The sequence below is a fragment of the Mus musculus genome, chromosome 3 (assembly GCF_000001635.26).
Source record: "Mus musculus strain C57BL/6J chromosome 3, GRCm38.p6 C57BL/6J".
NCBI lineage: Eukaryota > Metazoa > Chordata > Mammalia > Rodentia > Muridae > Mus > Mus musculus.
This window is the reverse complement of record NC_000069.6, coordinates 145,402,652-145,423,472: the sequence shown is the minus strand read 5'-3', so window position 1 is coordinate 145,423,472 and position 20,821 is coordinate 145,402,652. Positions and strand designations below refer to the sequence as shown.

General features: G+C 40.1%; 1 protein-coding gene across 8 annotated transcripts in view; it reads right to left on the bottom strand.

The window, feature by feature from the left end:
- Col24a1 (collagen, type XXIV, alpha 1) overlaps window positions 1–20,821 on the bottom strand; it is a 259,542-nt gene that overhangs the window by 128,541 nt on the left and 110,180 nt on the right. For all 8 annotated transcript variants that reach the window (XR_001783751.2, XR_001783752.2, NM_027770.3 and 5 more), the window contains 2 exons: window positions 18,376–18,429; window positions 14,806–14,850 (listed from right to left, as the gene is read on the bottom strand). Coding sequence is in view for 6 of the 8 variants with exons in the window: in NM_027770.3 (NP_082046.2) it covers window positions 14,806–14,850; window positions 18,376–18,429 (99 nt within the window). In the remaining 2 variants the exon portion in view is untranslated. The remainder of the gene's footprint in view (window positions 1–14,805; window positions 14,851–18,375; window positions 18,430–20,821) is intronic.

The window sequence follows — 20,821 nt, the reverse complement described above, 5'->3', positions numbered from 1 at the left end:
CTCTCTCTCTCTCTCTCTCTCTCTCTCTCTCTCTCTCTCTCTCTCTCTCTCTCTCTCTCTCTCTCTCTCTCTTTCTCTTGTACATGTCCATGATCAAACACACACTGAGGCCAAACACCACTTTGGCTAGGCTGGCTGCCCAGTGAGCTCCCAGGATTCCCGTGATCCAACGCTGGGTTGGGCAAGCATAGTCATACTCAGATTTTTATTTTTACCTGGTGCCAGGAATTTGAATTTAGGTCCTTCTGAAATCATGGCTAGTACTGCTACCTACTGAGCCATCACCCCAGCCTCAAGATTCTCCACCCTAAAAGATGGAAATTAGAGAGCTCTTCTTTAAGGGAAGAATAGCAAAGAAATTATAAAATATATTTTTAAAGTCATAATGACTAAAGTCTATTGTTAGCTAGCTTTGATAATGTATTAGAATTTTGATTCTAATTGTTTACTTTCTGTAGTTTTTAAAAAGTCACATAGGAACCTCTAAATTGTTAAAATTATGCATACTTTTCTACAGATGAGACATGTAAAGTTTTATTAACTGAGTATCTATTATGTTTAAGGTGCCATACCAATCAGTTTGGAATTACTGACCACCAAGGTTAAGCAGATATCAAAAACTGCCCATAGAGAAAATGGTACAGAATTCGAGCAAAGTCGGGAGTCAGCAAACACGATGCTTGCATATCTTTGACATTTTCCCTGGAACACAACCATATCTACTTGCTTATCAGCCCTCCACGCTGCATTTGCATGCTGTAAGGAGAACCTAGTGTAAAACCAGAGCGTATGTCTGGTGAAGTTCCAATCTGTTCCGTTGTGTATTTAATGGATACAAAGCAGTTGTGGAAGCCATCTTGTTCACTTTTAGGAATTACCAACAGCACATGCCGTATGGGGAAGAACGTTCATCAAGTCCTTTCTAGGCACCGATTCTACACACAACACACAGGGAGGAGTATGACAAAGTCTTCAGCTAGTCCATGCTCTGCTTGGGAGCTAGAAACCCGCGTAATAATTGAAAACATTTCACGTTTTTTTGCAAAGTAGGATATGTAATGGTCTATTTAAAGATTTTGTTAACTAAAGCCAAAATGCGGAGGGCCAAAAAGCCTGATGTGGAATAAATCGACTTTTAGAAGCAAGAAGAAATATTATTTTTCCTCCCAAAGTCAGTAAAAACTTTAGAGTCTTTTACTTCTGTTTTTTTTAAGTAACCACATCCTACTGATTCATTCTAAGAGCAATGTGAAATTAGAATGTTTCCTAGTTGAAAAAGGTGCTGTAAAACATTTTATAGAAGGTTCCTATACTTAACAATTATCTTCAAAAGTCACTGTGTCTTACACAGTGTTTGAATGCCTCAGAAGAGTCCAAATCTTCAACATGTAAACAACTGTGTAACAGGATAGAGGATGGCAGACCCTGGAGACTCTGAATTTTACTACAACACACAGTGTAGAACTCCATTCAGTTGCATTTGATTTACTCTTAGCTACACTATTTTCTATCAGTGGGTTTTGCTTTCCTTACAAAGCTACACAAAGGATCGAAGCTATCTCATCATGACAAGTGTAGACTTTACCCACTGTAGAAAACCACTGATATTTTTTAACTTTGTTTCAAGCGACAACTTTGTATATCAATGTGATATGGACTTTTGGTGACTGGAGGAGCAAAGGTTAAGCCACACATGAAAAAAAAAAATCTCCATTTTCAAGCACTAAATGAGACAGGTGTTCTCACAGGATCTGTTTCCCTGCACTATGTCTTCACAGTCACGCCATTTTCTAAGAAGATGGCCACACAATAAGTTGTCCAGGGGCAGATAAGAAAGAACATGCCATCTAGCTGAGGAATTACTGTAGATTACTGTTTTTTCTTTTCTTTTCTTTTCTCTTCTTTTCTTTTCTTTTCTCTCTTCTCTTTCTTCTCTTCTCTTCTTCTCTTCTCTTCTCTTCTCTTCTCTTCTCTTCTCTTCTCTTCTCTTCTCTTCTCTTCTCTTCTCTTCTCTTCTCTCTCTTCTCTTCTCTTCTCTTCTCTTCTCTTCTCTTCTCTTCTCTTCTCTTCTCTTCTCTTCTCTTCTCTTCTCTTCTCTTCTCTCCTCTCCTCTCCTCTCCTCTCCTCTCCTCTCCTCTCCTCTCCTCTCCTCTCCTCTCCTCTCCTCTCCTCTCTTTTCTTCTCTTCTCTTCCCTTCTTTTCTTCCTCCCCCCTCTCTTTCTTTCTTTCTTTCTTTCTTTCTTTCTTTCTTTCTTTCTTTCTTTCTTTCTTTCTTTCTTCCTTTCTTTCGTGTGTGCACACGCACACGCAAGTGTATATGCAGGGACTCATGTCCATGTGAATGTAGAGGCAAGAGGTTGGGGCTTGGTGTTTTCCTTTCTTTCCCTCTACCTTTGCTTATGAGACACATGGTGGTCACTGATTGGTTAAATTGGCTGGCCAAACGGCTCTGGGGAATTTCATTTCCTTCCTATCAGAGCTAAGGCTAAAGACATGCTCTACTGCACCTGCCCCTTTCTGTGTTGCCTGTTTGAGATCCAAACACAGGTCTTTCTCCTTGTGGGACCAGGACTTTACCAACTCAGCCATCTCCACAGTCCAAGAATCCCTTACTTATTTATCTGCTTGTTTGTTTTTATGTGTGGGTGTTTTGCCTGAATGTATAACTGTGCACTATGTACATTCCTTGTGGCTGCAGAGGCCAGAGGAGGCTTTCAGATCCCCGGAACTGAGTCATAGACAGTTGTGAGCCACCGTGTCTGTGCTGGGGATTACTCCATCTTGATCCTCTGGAAGAAGAGCCAGTGCTCTTAACTGCTGAGCCATCTCCCCAGCCACAAGAATTCCTTTTTAAAATATGACAAAGAGGAAGCACCAGTGAGGGCTTCTGGTAGGAATGTTTAGTGTACAGATGAAAATGTGGGCTTAGGGCCAAGGAATTTACAGACCATCAGGAAAAAAGCCTCAACTAAGAGTCAACCCTAGAGAGTATGCATGTGGAGAGAGGAAAAGATAAGGAAAATTTTCAGATTTACTATGCAGAGAAAGTCAATTGGCAAAGGATGAATGATGTCTATTATTTTTGTTTTCGACAATTTTCCTTCAGTTTTTTTTTTATTTAAGGGTAATTTTAAGGCTTATACCTGAAACCTTTCTGATTATTTGTTAATTCACAATCTTTGGATCATTCATTTACATTTTCAAATGAAATCTATAGTCTCAGAAGTTATTCCTTTGACAGCATGGGTTGGAGCAAGGAGCTTTTTGTGTGTGATGAGTGACTTGAAGAAATTCAGAAACATCTGGGAAATTAAAAAAGAGCACATCTGTGGGTGTATTTGTGAAGACTTTTCTGGATCATGAAGGCTTTTACCTCATCAATAACATAGACCATCACTTGATAGATTCATAATATGCCTGTATTACTTGGATATGAGATCTAGTTGGAGGAAGGCCCCCGAGGAAGCATTGAGGGATGGGCTTTTCTCTGGCCTCCTCCTGCCCTCTGCCTTCTCTGCCTGCTGTCTACCAAGTGATCAAGAACAGCCCCAGAAAACACCTCCATTGCCCCGATGTTCGGCACAAATATATGGGTTCAGCCTTTTTATACCATGAGCCAAAATGAGACTTCACTCTCTTAAATATTTCTTTCAGGCATCTGTCCACAGTGATATAGAAGCCTGGCTACTACGTTTTCTAACTCCATCACTGTTCAGGAAGACGTGGCTTTAAGTTTATCAGTCTGAATGTTCTATAGAGCATCTCCATCTCTTACGTTCAGCATAATTCCTGGACTACAGAAGATAATAAATATATTTTGACTAAGTCAGTGAACAACGCAAATAAAGCAGAGGTGGGGGAACACACGTGCAAACCACCCACCCTCCTCTAAAGCTAAGACTCATTGCTTTTTAAATCAGTACTTCCGGGTTAAGGCCTCAGCGACAGACTTACATCCAGGCCTGATGAGAGTACAATGAGAAAGACTGGCCACTTAACCCCCTGGTGGGCCATATGTTACCCAGAGCTCATTAATGAAATGGTTGGGCAATTATCTCTTTTAGTGGCAAACTATATTCAGTTCCTGATTTTTTTTTTTTTTTTTTTACCATACTGACCAAACTGCAGAGAAGCTTAAATTCCCAACTAAGATGAGTTTAATGTGCTAGGGTCAATAAAAAACTGGTTCAGGAAAAACTAAACTCTGACACTTGTGAGGGGAATGTCTTGACAGAGGCCCCTGAAGAGTCTGAACCACTAGGCCCTAACTTTTCCTGCTTATAGAAGTGGCCTGTCCTTTCTCATAGTAAGTTAGCCCTGTCCCCCTTTAAGAACACACACACCATAATTGGGATTTTCATGTCCCTCTCTAATCACTAGATTATACTTGCATGCTACCTAGGAATTTGGTGTGCTTGATATAGACAGAAAAGACCATCTCTAAAGAATAAAAGGTCTAGTGAGTATACATGGTAGCATCCTGGGAGTGGGCACAGGGCCTGACTTCATAGGTACTTTACCTACATAGCATAAATAAAATGTGGCATGGAAAAATTAACTTGGGACCTGAGTAATGTTTCCCTCATTCATATGACCAAGTACATGACAGAAAGCAACTAAAGTGGTAGAAGATTTATTTTGGCTCTTAGTTAAAGATATAGTTCACCATGGAGAAAGTATGCCAGTGTCCAGTGGAAAAGTGTGGATTGGACTCTTGACTTTTTTGGTGAACCTATAGGTAGAATAGGAGGGGGAGTGGGAGGAGGAGGAGGAGGAGGAGGAGGAGGAGGAGGAGGAGGAGGAGGAGGAGAAGGGGAGTATGGTAGCACTGCAGCTGGCTATAACCCACAAGACTTTCCCTGAGTGAACCACTTCCTTTAGTAAAGAATACTTTCTAAAGGCTACATGGCCTTCAAGACACTGCTAAGCAGTTGAGGACCAAGCATTCAAGCACATGAGCATTTGATGCTTTGAGGTTTCAAGGCACTGACGAAACACTCTCTGTACACATTGCCTAACAACCAAAGAAAAACAATTTGATGAAAATCCTACATTTATCAATATTTTATTAAAATGCCATAAAATAGATACTCTTTTATTTAGTCAACAAAATACTTGAAAGCATAATATCATGTGCCACCCTGAAGAACACATATTTTTGTATGGTCAATTAAATTTAGACTATGAACAGATATTTCATAATTTTATAGGTTCCTGAGGGACTGGGCAGGTCTATCTTGGGTCACAGAGTTTCTACTCCAGCCTCTTGCCATATGGATACATAAGGTTCCCCACCAAGAGTGTCTTGATGGTCTGCCAAGTATTCAAGTGGAAATGTCAGGCTCTGACATTTCCCCATCAGCTACCTGACTCTTATTCTCTAGGAGCGAATGTGCAGTCATAAAATAAAAGCTCAGAGAGAGGCGTTAGCATTGCCAGGCAGTTCTGGCAATGATCAGGAGGCTATGCCTGGAATGTCCTCTGAGCAGATGCCGGTAGTCACACTTGTGCTATGGGAAACACGAGAAAGGAATGGGTCACTCATGCTGTCCCAAACTTGCCTGGCAGCGCGGCCAACGATGAGCCTCTGGGTAATCAATCAAAGGCGATAATGTGAGTATCGACAGAGAGCTGCCACCTATCTTTATTCAACTCAGGCTATTTTTTTTTTTTAAAGAAAGTAAGTTGGATGAGAAATAAAGGACATTCTCCTGCAGCGACACTTGTGTTGCAATAACTTCCTCACTGTGCGGTCTCCCTGAGACTAATAACTAGCAGGCCCGTTCACAGAGGGATGTGCACTTAGGAGCCCAGAGTAGTTTTTCAAATATGAAGAACAAAATTAGTTCTGGATGCTGTTTTAGGCAACCCTTATAGGAAAGGCAAGTTGTGAGTTCTATCCAAGACAAAATTAGAGTAAGAGAAATCTGCTCTCTCAAGTTTCTGTCACTCCCACAAACCCCAAATGGTTGCAGCTGATAATGGAGTGTGTGTGTGTGTGTGTGGGGGGGGGGGGGGATGACAATACACTATGCCACCAATCAAGACCTGGGTTCCAGCTTAACACTTAAGTCCCGAAGAAAGTCATTGAACCAGATTTGATCTCACCTTTCTATTCTGAAAAACATGTGGACAAGGTCCCTCTTCATACACAGCCTCGCTTTAAAATTCGATTTAACCACAAGGAAGAGCAGAGCCAGTTATTTAAAAGGCATTGACAATCTTGTTCAACATCCCAAGAATGGGATGTTCATATTTATATAGAAATAGAGTTAAAGATTTTTCTACTGAGGAATTTTATCCAGTGTTCTGGATCCACCGGATCCGGCTTACTGATAATCTCTGCAGCAGGCAGAGCCTTTTCCCTTTAATACTCACATTGGCATCCTAATCTTGCATGAGGTCTTTGAAGTGGGTGCAGTGTCCTGTTCAGTTTGCTCTCACCCTTGAGTATGCAAATGATCATAAATATTTGTAGAAGGAAGGCACTGTGTAAATTGGCTGGTGGTTTCTTAGTTAAAATATTGAGATGATGGGAAATCCTCACATTGTATTTAACACAGACAAATCGGTGACCTTTTACGTGTTTGTTTCAAGTCTCAAGATAAATAAGAAAAGAAGGGGAGAAGATACGGAGGGAAGAAGATATCCTCACGAGACTTCCTTTTTCACCAGGCACTGACAAGTCTCTGCACTCCTCTCATAACTGTACTTTGGACTTCTATAGTAGCACTTGAGTGGTCCTGTGACACCTCAGAGCCCAAGGGTAGGACAGTGCCTTTAAAACACAGTGCAGAGAAGCCCGGAAAGCTCCCTTGAAAAGTGAAGACATCGTTTGCCACGAGGAGATAATAGCCAGCCACATGATCCTTTCTTTCTTGTATTACTATCATGCCTTGTATGTCTTAATCTTATGCTAAAGAAAAAAAAACAAACAAACCAGGAGCCAATCATAAGTGAGGCTGCACTCAAATGCACAATATCTTGTCTCAATGAGAAATACTGCACACAAAGTAAATACTTCATTGTTCTTAGAAATGTTTCCTGGTAATAATCTCAAGTGTTTGCTAGAGGGAAAATGATAATTTCTGGTTGCATCCTTTGTTTACATGTGGCCCACATATAAAAATCAAATAAATTCATTATGTTCGCAACCAGTACAAAAGAAGAAACAAACAAACAAACAAACAAACAAAAAACAATCAGTGACCCGTGGCAGCACTACCTGCCTGCTAACTTGAATTGGTTTTTGGATTTGAAACTAAGATACAGAGAAATCATATTTGTGTTCATTGCTTTTTTGTTAATGACAAAAGATTAATAAAACAGGGTGCACATAAGACAGACACAAGAAAGCTGCCACATCCTAGAACAACTATAACATGGCAGAGCAGGAAGAGACACTACAGCCGGCGGCCCATTCATGCCCACTGTCTGTTTTTATAAATAAAGTTTCACGGGAAACAGCCAGGCTCATTCATTCATTGTTGTCTGTGACTGGGTTCACAGTACAGTGCCATAGCTAAGAGCCTGCAACAGAACCCATATGGCTCAGAATTTTAAACATTCAGTCACTGGCCCTTTACACAAAAGCTTTCTGACCCCTACTTTATGCTATTTATAATCCTTAACAGTGAAGATCTTAGCCCACAAGTTACACAGGTCACAGGTTCATTTTTAAGGGGGAAGCATGGGTATTTTCACTAGCCTATCTCCATGTTGCCATTTGGCCATCATGTTCTGTCAACAAAGTCATTTCAGCAGGAGTCCCCAAACAACCCTTTATCCCAGACCCTTCCATTATTTCCATGCACCAGTCCATTTACTTCTTAAACTAAAAAACCCAACACATTCTCTGTCTTACATATTTTCAACAAAACACAGGGGCCTTACCATTGTGCTGTCATATAAATATGTATATAAAAGAAGATACAATGTTCTAGCAGTGAATGAAACTTGTTGCATACAAACTAAGCTTAAAAGGAAGGCTATGTATAAATGCGTATATAGAAGAAGATACAATGTACTAGCAATGAACGAAACTTGTTGCATATAGACTCAGCTTGAAGGGAAGACTATTAGAACATCATCCAACAAAAATTCCAGCATTAGATAGACACTTTCCAGATAAGAACTTAGAATACCATCTCCTAAAAATCTGCTATTCACATCGTAAAAGCCATACCCAGGAGAATGGAAATATGTTTTCAACCAAAGTTAGAATTTTTCTATCAACTCGTATGTCCTTATGAGCCATGCCAAAACAACTTTTACTTTTTTTCCCTTAGAGTATCTTATGTAACTAACAGAACAGAATTTTTAATAAAATCATATGAATACATATTTTGTCATTGTCTACACCAGAAGCTACCTAGAAACATAGTCTTATTTAGCTGTGTGTCTAGCACTCAAACTTGTTCAGCAGGTACTTATTGATAACATACAGAAATGAAGACCGAAGTTCCATGTTTCTTTGGCTATATATCTCTGGAGGCTGAAAAGATGGCTCGGCCTGCATCCTGCTCTTACAGAGGACCTGAGTTCAGTCCCCAGAACCGGTTGCTAGTTGCTGGCAAAATTACAGCTCGAGGGAGATATGATGACTCTAGCCTTCACTGGCATGTGTTCTCATGTGTGCATTCACACACACACACACACACACACACACACACACACACACACACACACACACACAGAGTAAATATAAAGTAAATCTTTGAAAAAAATGCTATCCTTCTAAAACACATAAATACAGGTTCAAGGTGAAGAAAAAATAGTGAGATGCACATCTTTACAAATGATAAAGTTATTTAAAATAGATGAAATAGATGACACATTCATGGATGAGAAGAATAAACATCACAGCAATGTCTGACCAAAGCACTTCACATTTTAGTGCAGCTGTTGTTTGGGCGCTGCCGAGGCTCCCACGCCAGCCCATGGTGGCCCTTGTTGGGCACTCTTCTGGTCTATTTTTGGAGATAGGATCTTTTCTAGTCCATTCTAGCTGAGGCTAGCCTTGAACTCCAGATCCTCCTGCCACTCTCACCTTTGGAGTGCTGTGTTGACAGGTGGTCCCCAACACAACAGGCTTCTAGTGTTTTATGTCCCAATAGACATAATACTAGACGAGGTAATGGCTTTTTAATCAGATTTACAATGCTGTTTCTACATATCAAGGGTGATATGCTATGGCTTTGGAGTAACCTGCTTCTCAAAGTGTGGTGTGTGTTTTGTATTCCCATGTAGTAAAAGCAGGTGTTTAATAGGAACATGATTGGAAGTCTGTTGCCCGTTGCCAAGTAGCCCTAGGATAATAATCTGGAAATATTAGTGATAACTCCCTTCAGCCCTAACTTCACTGTTATGCTCATTGACCATGGCAAGTCATTCTGTTAGTCAGAAATATCAGCTTTTTAAAGCATAGAACTGGTATAATTACATTTACCAAAATATTTGTGGATATTAACAAATATAATGTAGTGAAAGTTTCTTGTTTATCACAAGTTTTCAATAATGGGTGCCTATTTTTTGGTAACATATTCAATAAAGACCCGTCTGAGGATACCATGTGTCCATTCTGCTATCTTACGTATTTTCCATTATATAAGAAACATCACTCACGCCATTCAGGAGGTTGGCAGAGTATTTACAGCTGTGTCCTAGGCACATAAGAAAATGACAGTAAGACTCAGAATGTGCTGAGTCCAAGGTAATTTGTGACATTCGCTTTACCTCTTTGGTTAGATCATGCGCCCAGCCTCTGGATCTGTTCCTTTAAGGAAACAGGACTTTTATGATTTAGTAGGTCCCTTTAAAACTAACAATTTCCCCTTTCACGAAAGGGGGGGAAAGCCTGGAACATAATAAAATGGATTTATATCAAGCTAATTCCACGGTAATTTTACCCAAGCACAGCCCTAGGCACTCTATCAAGTGAGGGTTTATGTGAGCGCTTCTGAAACACTTCCCAGTTCCTCCAAAATCGTTTCTGTTTCCATTATAAATAAGTTTCCATAGCCCTTGCAAACTAATAATATTTGACAATATTTTAAAAGCATGTTGCCAGGTTGGCTTAGGATATTGTAGGTTAAAACCTTGGTTTGCTCTTCCTTACAATTTTTCCTAAATATTAACTCAGATCTTCCTAGCTGTTTATTCCCAAGGACATATTTCAAGGTCCCATTTAAAGCAGGGACAGTTTGGTGGTTACTCTGTGAAGAGAAAAGCACTCAGGAGCTGGAGACTAGAATCTTGGATTTTGACCTTCTGTACCATGGCTTACAGGTGACAGATTGTATACATTCTACACATTCCACAGCAACAGGGTGCAGAATGGTCGCTTTATTAATATTAATATAGAGAATATTAATATAGAGAATGGGTCCTTAATAAGCAGAAATTTTGTCTCTATTTCTCCCTTAGTTTTTCTCCTGTTTTGGCTTTGAGTAACCTGCTTAGAAGCCATCCAGGGATCACCCATCACAGCATCCCTGATTCTGAAGATTTTATTAAGAAAGGTGAGGTACGTCATTTTGAGGATAATCCAGGACCTTCCTGTTTCTCTCTGTGTTCACTGGTCATTTATCATCATTTAGCACAGCATGGGGGAGAGAGCAGGGGATAAATCTCCATATGTCAGTAAATTAAGAAATGTATAAAGTAAAATCCAGTAAGTGAAGCTCCAGCTTAAGAAATAAGTTAGAGTGACTAGACTATAAGACAGTCATGAATGTCACCAAGTGGGAAGAAATGTAATAACTGAAAATTAATGCAATCAAGGATACTTTAAGGAAAAATAGTCTCACATCTTGTATTTAAGGTAACAGAGCTCTGGAAGATTCTAGAGAGCCACTGTTGATGTTTCCCCAAAGATACCACCACTTTTCCATTCTAAGAACATGCCTGCCTGGCTTTGAGCATCATCAACAATAAAAAAAAAATCCATAGAAGTTATCAGTCTATTCACAGCAATGGCTAGGAAGACATGGCCCCTAATGTCCAGTGGGTAGAAGCACTTGATGCTCTTAAAGATAACTAGTCAGGTTCCCAGAACCCATGTTAGGTAGCTCATAAAGAACAACTCCAGCTCCAGGGGATCTGTCGCCCTCTTCTGGCTTCTTTAAGCATTTGCACGCATGTGCATACGCTCCCACATGGAAACACACATATAAACCTAACTATGTAAAACAAAACAAAAAAAAAAAAAAAAAAAAAACCATGCCTGGTCTGTTCACACCAGCGTCAGAAGGATGTAGGGAGAATAGAACAGGGCCAGGGAAAAGTTGCCAACTTGGCAGATGAGAGGAAGAGCAGGCATATTAAACTTCCTAGAAGAGAGTCATGAATTCTTAGAATTGGAATTATTCTTTGACATCAGATATCCCAGATTGTTCCTGACAAATAACGAGAAGTGTAGTTATTTGAAACCAGCTGTGTGCCAAAACCGACTTAGAGCCCCTCACTGTTTTGTCTGCACTGATTTTTTCCTATAGGACAGAGCTGTTTGTAAATATTAAGTTCAGTTCATTTTATTCTTTAAGCAAAAAATTTAGCTATTTAAATGATAAAGTATGATTACTATTAGAAGTACATTAAAAATAACACAATTTTGAAAACTATGAGAATACTCGGAAATACCGAATTATTGTCCTTGAATCTCAAATAGTGACATGCCAGGAATTTTAAAATTCTAAGTAACGTTTTTTGTTACTTTGTATCATTGTTAATGCACAAATTGTATCGCTGTTGCCGAATAAATGTAGGTTATTTTAACTAAAAACAGTAAAAAGAAACTGGAGGCTTATAAGATGTATTTACAGAAATGAAGTAATAAAAGTAATAGAGGAATCTGGATGCTTTGAGCACATTTATAGCAATCAACTCTCTGAATGCGAGAAACGACTGCACATGACTATGGAACACGTAGATAATGCCGGCGAGCTTGGTAGGCTCAGTAACAGATTTGGCTCTAATTGCTATGAATAGAGAACAAAAATGTCACTCAGTTAAAACAACTAAATGGTCATCAAAAAGGTCATCTGAGGTGCCACTGTATGCTGGGTTATTTCAGATTTCAAAGATGGTTGCCATGACATGCAACTATATATTCTATAACTTCCAAGAGAGGATGTTCTTTTGGCAACAGAATTCTAGACTAGACATGCATACATAGGACCTGAAACTTAAAATAAAATCTGGGAATTATAGAAGGCCCAAAGTATTCTTTAGAGTAGATTAGATTTTTAATTGACTCAGTAAGGGAGTGATGTTTTCCTTCATCTCACATCCTCAGTGAGGAAAAAATATGGGAATTGGGAAGGTTCTTTGTTTGCTGCCTTATCAAATGCTCAAGGGGTCTTTACAACATTGTTGTAAAAGGGGCCAAATTGTTACTCAATTAATAATAAAACACGTTAAAACTGATATTAAACTTAACTGATGCTTACAGTATCTTTGCAAAATCCAGGACAAAAATTTTTTAAAGCTAATAATAAAAGTGTGAGCATGGCATGGAGTGGAGGTGTGGGCCTTGAACTGGGAAATCTGGTTGGAGTTAAGGTTTAGTTAGGAGGCTCATACCCAGTATGTCTGTTCTCTGACTTCCTCGCTGCCCAAACTAGGGCGTCATGAGCTCTGAGAATTAAATGAAATATTGCATTATTGGCTGACGCCTGAAACATAGCAAAGGAGTAATAAATGTGATTTTTCTAACTCCAGTCACAGAAATCTAGCATTTCAGTAGTCCACACCCTCTCTGGACAGCAGTGGAAACTGCTGGGTCTTATGCTCTATGGAACTAATCAAGTGTGATTAAGAAAAAAGCACTTGGCAATTTAATATGTAACATGTGAGAAGATGTTGTTTATTGGCATCCTATTTTATTTATCTTTATTTTAACTTTGGATCCTGACTGTAGTCCTTCTCTCTGTCTCTCTGCCTGTCTGTCTCTCTTTCTCTCTCTCTCTTCCTCTCTCTCTGTCTCTCTCCTCTCTCTCTGTCTCTCTCCCTCTCTCTCACACACACAATCACACCACACACACACACACACACACACACACACACACACACACACACACACACACTTCCTAAGTAAGCTGACACTCCAATTCTTTGATTGACCATAGAAATTAAAAAAAAAAACCCTACAATCATGTTAGATATTTTGTAGAATCTGATCTAAGAACTATACTAAAAGTATAGTACTTTTTTTTTTTCTTGGCACACCACAAATAAAACACTTAGCTTTTGCTGACTGAGGCTTACCTGAACGTAGTAACGATTCCTTGATAACTAACTACCCCTGTCCATTTTTACTAATGTGGTAATGGTAAAGATGTCAGAGCCCTTTTCTTCCTTATTACAACACTAGGCTTAAGGATTGTAAAACAAGTTAAGCTTACAAAATAATTATGTAGAAAATTCTACTTTTTAAGTCTTAACTAGGCTATGTGGGCTATTTCACTCAATTGCTTTGTGACAGCTATCCTTGCACACGGTAGACATTTTCACTCTTGACCGTTCATCGCCTTTTTATGTAGGTTCATTTGTTAAAAATTTTCTTTTTGTGTATTGGTGTACATGTAGTACATATATGTGTGTGCATGCACCTATGTGTGTATGTATGTGTACATATGTGTACATTCAGAGTGTGAAGGTCAGAGGGTGACCTCAGGTGTTCTGTTCTCCTTTTCATGGTAATTTTTGAGGCAGGCAACCTCACTGGTCCACTGGCGTGGCCTGACTGGCCAGCAAGCTCCCAGCATCTGCCTTTTACCTCCAGCACTGAGACTGTAGACGAGTGCTGTTTTTTGTTTGGGTTCTGGAGATCCAAACTTAGGTCCCTATGTGTGCACAGCAAACACTTACTGACAGAGACATCACCCCAGTCTCATAGAAATTATTTTCGATGGTCTTCCTCATTGTTGAAGATGGATCCAAATTAAAATTTGTTATAGACATAATATAAGCATTATATGCAGAGCTTGAAAGGTGGCTTAGCAGTGTATAGGACTCTCACAGGGGGCCGAACTTCAGTTCGCAGAGCCCTTGTCTAGCAGTTCACAACTGCCTGTAAATCCAGCTCTTTGGGCCCCAGCTGAGCCTAAACATATGTTTTAAGTGACAGGAAAGTAGTGAATCATGGAATGTGACTTCAATACATAGTCATGAGCACAGAATTAAAAAACACATCTTAAAAAGTTACATGGTACTCTCTGCTACAACCATAAGGTTAAACCTAAACAAACTTCATTTGATAAAAACAGTAACACGCTTGGCTCTTTGCCTCTCTCGCTTGGTCTCTCCCCTTCAAATCTTAAGTCAGATTGCAGCACATACTCTGTTATGATCTAACCAGCTTTTTGTGGTTGTTTATTCTATGAGACAGCATTTTGTTGTGTAGACCCGGTTGGTCTTGAACTCAGGAACCCGAGACAGAGTGCTGGAATTACAGGCAATTGCTACCATATCTCGATTATGATACCTTTTTTTTCATAAGGTCAAATTTAGACTGAAACTAATGGAACTGAAATCGAATGTCAAATACTAACAAGAAAGATGCTCCTAAGTCCACAAACATAGCTCAAAACAATGAAGACATTGCCTGGGCTGTCTCCACATCTCTCTTGCACTGTAGCCTTTCATTTGTCAACACAACCATCACATAGGAGTGTAAGTCTGTGGTGGATAAGTTCTATTCCAATGCTTGCTAACACAACCATAGCTAACACATCAAGGTTAACACAATTCCCAAGAAACACAGATGGTGAAAAATAAAAAATTGAGCATAGAAAACCAGCTTACTGTTTCACCAGTTTTCCCAATATCTCCTTGGTCTCCCACTTCTCCCTGTTGATCAAGAGTACAAAATTGCAGAAATGACTATTTGTCAACAACATTAATCGTGGCTTCTTCTGTTTCCATTTTACATAATTATCTAGTAAAAAAGCAACAGCAATCTCAGTTATGCAAACTTATTTATAGAATTTTTTGTGAAATGTGGCCTTTGCCCCACTTTTATTCAAACAATAATTGTTTACATATTGAAGTCACAGTCCCTGATTCATTACTTTCTGTCATTTAAAAAACATGTTTAGGGCTGGAATGATGGCTCTGCAGTTAAGGGCATTGGCTGCTCTTGCAGAAGACACAAGTTTGACTGCAGCGCCCACATAGTGGCTCACAACCATCTGCAAACCCAGTTCCTGGGGATCTAGTGCCCTCTTCTGGCCTCCACGGGTACTGAACATTTGTGATTCACACAGACACTCATATGGACACATTAAAGTCTTTGATAAGTTACATTTTAAATAAAATATTTTACTTCATTGTGTTGTTTTCCACTGCTGCCAAGCCTGAAGAGCCCAGCAGAGGGAAAGAACCAAACCCTGGAAGTTGTCCTTTGACCTTCACCCGTACCCCTGTTCACTGTGGCATGTGAATGTAAAACTATTTTCAAAACAAATAAAAAGACTATATAAGACGTTAAGTATACAATTAAAGGCCTTGCACCAATGACTCTATACTTCCAGCACAGATAACCCCAGAGCAGTCCTGGAGGTAAGAGCTATGAGCCTCAGTCAGCAGAGCTGGCAGCTGGAGACAGGACATTTATTTATAACTCGCCAGGCACAATCTTGCAGTCCACAAGCTCTGAGACCCCAGAGGCTTCCATAACTCATTCGATTTGACCTAGTCTGAGTTACTTGGCCCTAATTTCTAACCTAAGAAAATCCTTTCATGGTTATTTTTTCCCAGTTACTTGGAAAATACCTGCATTTTAGTGCGGGGGTTTCGTGCGTCTGGTTTGGGTGTGCTGCTCATAGCCCAGTTCAGGTGTGGAGTAAAACCTACCATATGACCCAAACTACCCTTTGTAATGATGGATTCTGAAGATCACTGGAGCTGTGCCCCGCAAGTAGGGGCCACTTCCCTTCCATCTGAGAGGTAGGGGCGGCTTAACTGAATGTAGAAGACTGATTTCCAGATACCACACACAGTGGATGTGACCAGGTTCTACACTTCTTTTTTATAGAAAAGAAATTGATAAGTTTTAAATTAAAATGACTCATTCACTTGAAGTGTATGCTACCCAGACATTAGGATACCAACCATACGGTGGCCACTGGTGACATGTGGCATAGGCTGGTATGAAGTACAATTGACAGAAGTGTAAAATCCATACCCTGTCTCAAAAATCATTGTACAAGGACTACAAAGTATCTCAATAAGGTTTTCAATGTTGATTATACATGGGAATGGTAACATTGTTTTATACCTTGTATTAATTATACTATTAAAATGAAGGTTCCCCCCCACCTCTTTCTTTTATACTATGGGCACATCTGTGTGTGATGTTATATGTCTACCAAGTCCTACTGATTTTAAGAACTGAATCCTAATAGCCATCACAAGGAGTAGTCTATGTAAGTTTTCGGTTCATTAATATAGAATAGGTGAGTAGCAACAGTGAGACATCTGTAGGGTGCTGTCCTAGTTATTGACGACGAACTCACTGGAGAGCGTCTGTAGACATGGATGGCAGGATAAGCTATGAATAATTAGTTTTCTACTCTGTTTCTTTTCTCATCTAAAAATTATATTTTCCCATAAAAGGAGATGACCTTTTGTTGCCTACAGGAAGGTTGTTTGACAGCAAAGAGTTGAAGTAGCTTGCAGATGCCTGCACTCCTGGCTTAATGTTTAGAGCCTCAGAAGGTCTGTTTTGGCTAACAGTCCATTGATACAAAAATGCTTCAAGTCCTTCCTCCACTGACCTAAAACTTGATGTCTAGCCCTTAGTAGGATTTAATATCGTAAAAATGTATATGTTCAGTACATATGAAACAAGCCTTACTTTGGTAAATTTGGTAGGAATACTCTGTCACTTCTATGAGTTTTACATTTTAAGTCTGCAAAAAGTTAACAATCCCTATAAACTGGTGTCTCTTCCACACACTGGATCCCTGTGCTGTGGTATATTTGTTATTGTAAAGATCATCTAAAACATGAAAGTAAAGAAAGAAACCACTGGCTAGCAGCACAGCCTTTCAAAGCCTTACAGTGATGAAGGCTACACAGTGATGGTGCAAGGGACAGACGCAGGTGCACCAACTATTAGTTGTTTATTAAAGAACTCATGCTTAGTAAGGAGATATTAACATATATTTATTGCCATGTATCCAATCTACAAATACTACCATAATATTTATTTATTAAGTTCCATAAAGTTTATTACTTTGTATCTTATTTGCAAACGTTTATAAAATGCATCTTAACGTTTCTTTATTAAATTGTATACCTATACAACTACAGATGGAGCTACGTGGCTTCTAAACTGCTCTTTGAACAGTGTTTAACATCTTTCTGAATCCCCATAAGTTGAAATTCGTTCATTTAATTTGTATAAAAGTCATAGATTTATCTTCTTTATATTTACTTATTTATTTATATTTTTTAAAGTTAATTTACTTTTTACACTCCATATTCCATTTCCTGCCACCACCCTCCCTGATTCACCCTCTGACTGCTCCACATCCCACCTCGTCTCTACGTGGATGCCCCCACCCCCACCTGACCTCTAAACTCCCTGGGGCCTCCAGTCTCTTGTGGGTTAGGTGCATCATCTCCGAGTGAACACAGACCCGAAAGTCCTCTACTGTATGTGTGTTGGGGGCTTCATATCAGCTGGTGTATGCTGTCTGTTTGGTGGTCCAGTGTTTGAGAGATCTCAGGGGTCCAGACTAATTGAGACTGCTGGTCCTACTACAGGATCGCACTTCTCCTCAGCTTCTTTCAGCCTTCCTTAATTCAACAACAGGGGTCAGCTGCTTCTGTACCCTGAGGGACAGCAGAAAGAATGAAAACAGGCAACCTCAGGAAATAAGAGCTTGGGGGGGGGCCTCCAGAATGCACCAGAGACCTGGGAGGTAAGAGACTCTCAGGAATCAAAGGGAGGGACCTTAGATGAAATGCCTGACAGTAGGGAGAGGGAACTTCCTCCAGCAGGAAGTCAGGGTGTCAAGTGAGGGATGAGGTTGCCATCCCACAGTCACATCTCTGACCAATAATTGTTCCTATGTGAAAGAATTACAGGGATGGAAATGGAGAGGAGCCTGAGGAAAAGAAGGTCCAGGACAGGCCCAAAGTGGGATCCAGCTTAAGGGGAGGTCCCAAGGTCTGACACTATTGCTGAGGCTATGGAGAGCTCACAAAAAATGGACCTATCATGACTGCACTCTGAAAGACCCAACAAGCAGCTGAAAGAGTCAGATGCAGATATTTGCACCCAACCAATGGATAGATTTATCTTCTTGAAAGACTGTATTTTCAAATTTTTCAAACTTTTCAACTTTTCAAACTTTAGGCACTTACCTTTAAGCCTTCTGGCCCTGGTTCACCCATATACCCTTTTCGACCTGGTTTTCCCTAAAAGAGGAAGAAAAAAAGGGTAATTAGCATAAAAATATACTTAGTAATCATCATGTATAAAGGTGCCAAGGTGTCCTAACGTTTAGGAAATGCAGTGTTCCATGAAATGGACAACTTCAAGATATCCAATGCCCTTGTCATATTCATTAACCACTCAGATTAAAAATTCTGGAGTGTTTCCAATATGTCACACACTGTTTTCAGTTGTGAGGATAGAGAGAACGTTATATCTGCCCTCATAGAACGTATGCTTCAGTGAAGATGGTAACAAATTTAAAATGCATAATACATGTATTATGAACACATATGCATATACACATGCATACACACATGTCCTATTAAGCAGTGGTAAGTATAAAGGACAACAAATTAAGCAGGGAAGGGAGGTATCAACTCTTGTAGTTTTTGTATGGTTTCTATGGAAGACTTCATTGAGAGACTGGCACTGCAGTACAGATTTTAAAAAGGAGCAAACTATGTGGACATTGCAGGAACCACAGTCCAGGTAGAGGCAAAGGCACTCTGGGAAGACCATATGGAACATATCAAGCATGAGGAGTCAGTGTAGCTGGAGTGGGGATGCAGATGGAGAGGACGGAGAAGACGATGAAGTCAAGAAAGAGAATGGGGAATAGGAAACTGGGTCACATCAGACCTGATAATAAGTTTCAGTAAGTTATTTGGCTTTCATTCTGAGCGAGGCAGGAAACCTTAGGGGAGCCTTGAGAAGAAATCCAGCATGATGCATATTTGACAGATTCCCCCGATGGAAGGACAGAAGGAAAGAGTGTAAAGGGGGGTCTGCTGCAACAATCCAGTGAGGGATGCCCAGGGTATGGCTTAGGGCTGCCGCAGAGGCAGCTGGGAGAAATGGTAATTACGTGGGGATGCTGGTGTAGAGCTGTTTATGGCTCTCATAGGGGATGTGGGAGCAGAGAAGGAGAGGCAGCACCAACACTGAAACTAAAGTTCCTGAAAAACAAACAAACAAACAAACAAACAAACAAACAAACACCCACTTGCAGCTGGACCTCCCACCAGGATGATTACTGCCTACAGTGTCAATTGTGGAAGGTTCGGGATGTGGCTGGTTCAGAACGAAAATATCGTGGGTCAGTTTTCAGTCCCCTTAATTAGCCGTTTATAGCTTTCTTCTGTGTGTGACTATTGGGGACAGTGTTTAGAAAGTACAGAGAGCCTAATTTTCACCAACCAAAAGGCTAAGAATGAGGTTAGATCACACCTGAGACTCAAAGCTCCAGCTTCTCTGCTTTTCTGCAACCTAACCTATCTTAGTGTTTCCACCATTGTAACTGCAACGTGTTGCAATTTCAACATCTTTCTTTGTTCTGTTACAATACAAACTTCATGAAACCGTTACTATATGGGAACATAGTATTTAAGGTAACTTGAATCTGTGTGCCTGGGTGTGGTCACTCATTTTTGACTCCAAAGTAACGCCATTCTTTTGAGGTGACAGTTGTGTTTTTTGCATTGACAACTAAATATTTTCAGTTCTGATTGGAAGATATTGTTCTGAAAGACTTGTCTAGGAAGTAAAGAGGATTGTTAAGAGAAATTTATACACTGAGACTTGGGATTTTCTAAAATTTTGAATTTGAAGAGATTAACATCAGAGACCTAGGACTTTTGCCCTCCTAATCTTCACTAGGTAAACAAATAAAATGATTCCCAGAAGGCAGAGTTGATTTTCATAAGTTCTCAGAGATCTGGATATTGACTGCTATGAGATTTCAAGGCTGGGCAATGGCTGATGGATTCAGCAGCTGAAGCAACTGCTCCTGTCTGTCATTGCTGGTCTGGATGCGCTGGGACCCACGTGGGCAGAGGCAGCAGCCGAAGCACAGAGATGGAGTTTTACTGTGATGAGAACAGAAGAGCACTTGGAAGAGAGAGCAAACCCTGTATGTTCTGCTCTTATTTTTAAGGTGGAAGAAATAGCTTTAGGCCTGGGTGCTGGTAAGCATGGTTCCCCGGATGGAAAACGATTACCATGTCAGGAGGGAAGAGTTATCGGATGAGTTCTCGGAATCGCCGAAGGACGCGCTAAAATGAAGACTGAAGTGGAAAGCTCCGACTTTAGGAAGATCAGCGACTGACTATTCATTCACAAGACGAGACAAAAGAGTCAAAAGGGAAGGGCAGAGACTGAGCAGGAGCAATGAAAACGGCAAACAATAGTGAGCCTTTCTCTGCTTTAAGCGACGGAGAAGGAAAAGCAGAAGAGTGAGGATGATATGGCAGCAAGCAGTTCCCGAGAGAAAGTTATGAAATAGTGATTCAGAAGCAAAAGAATAAAATGGGCAGGAAAATCGAATTCAGAATGTAACCGAAAAGATAATGTTGGAAGTGTGTTAGGTATTTGGAG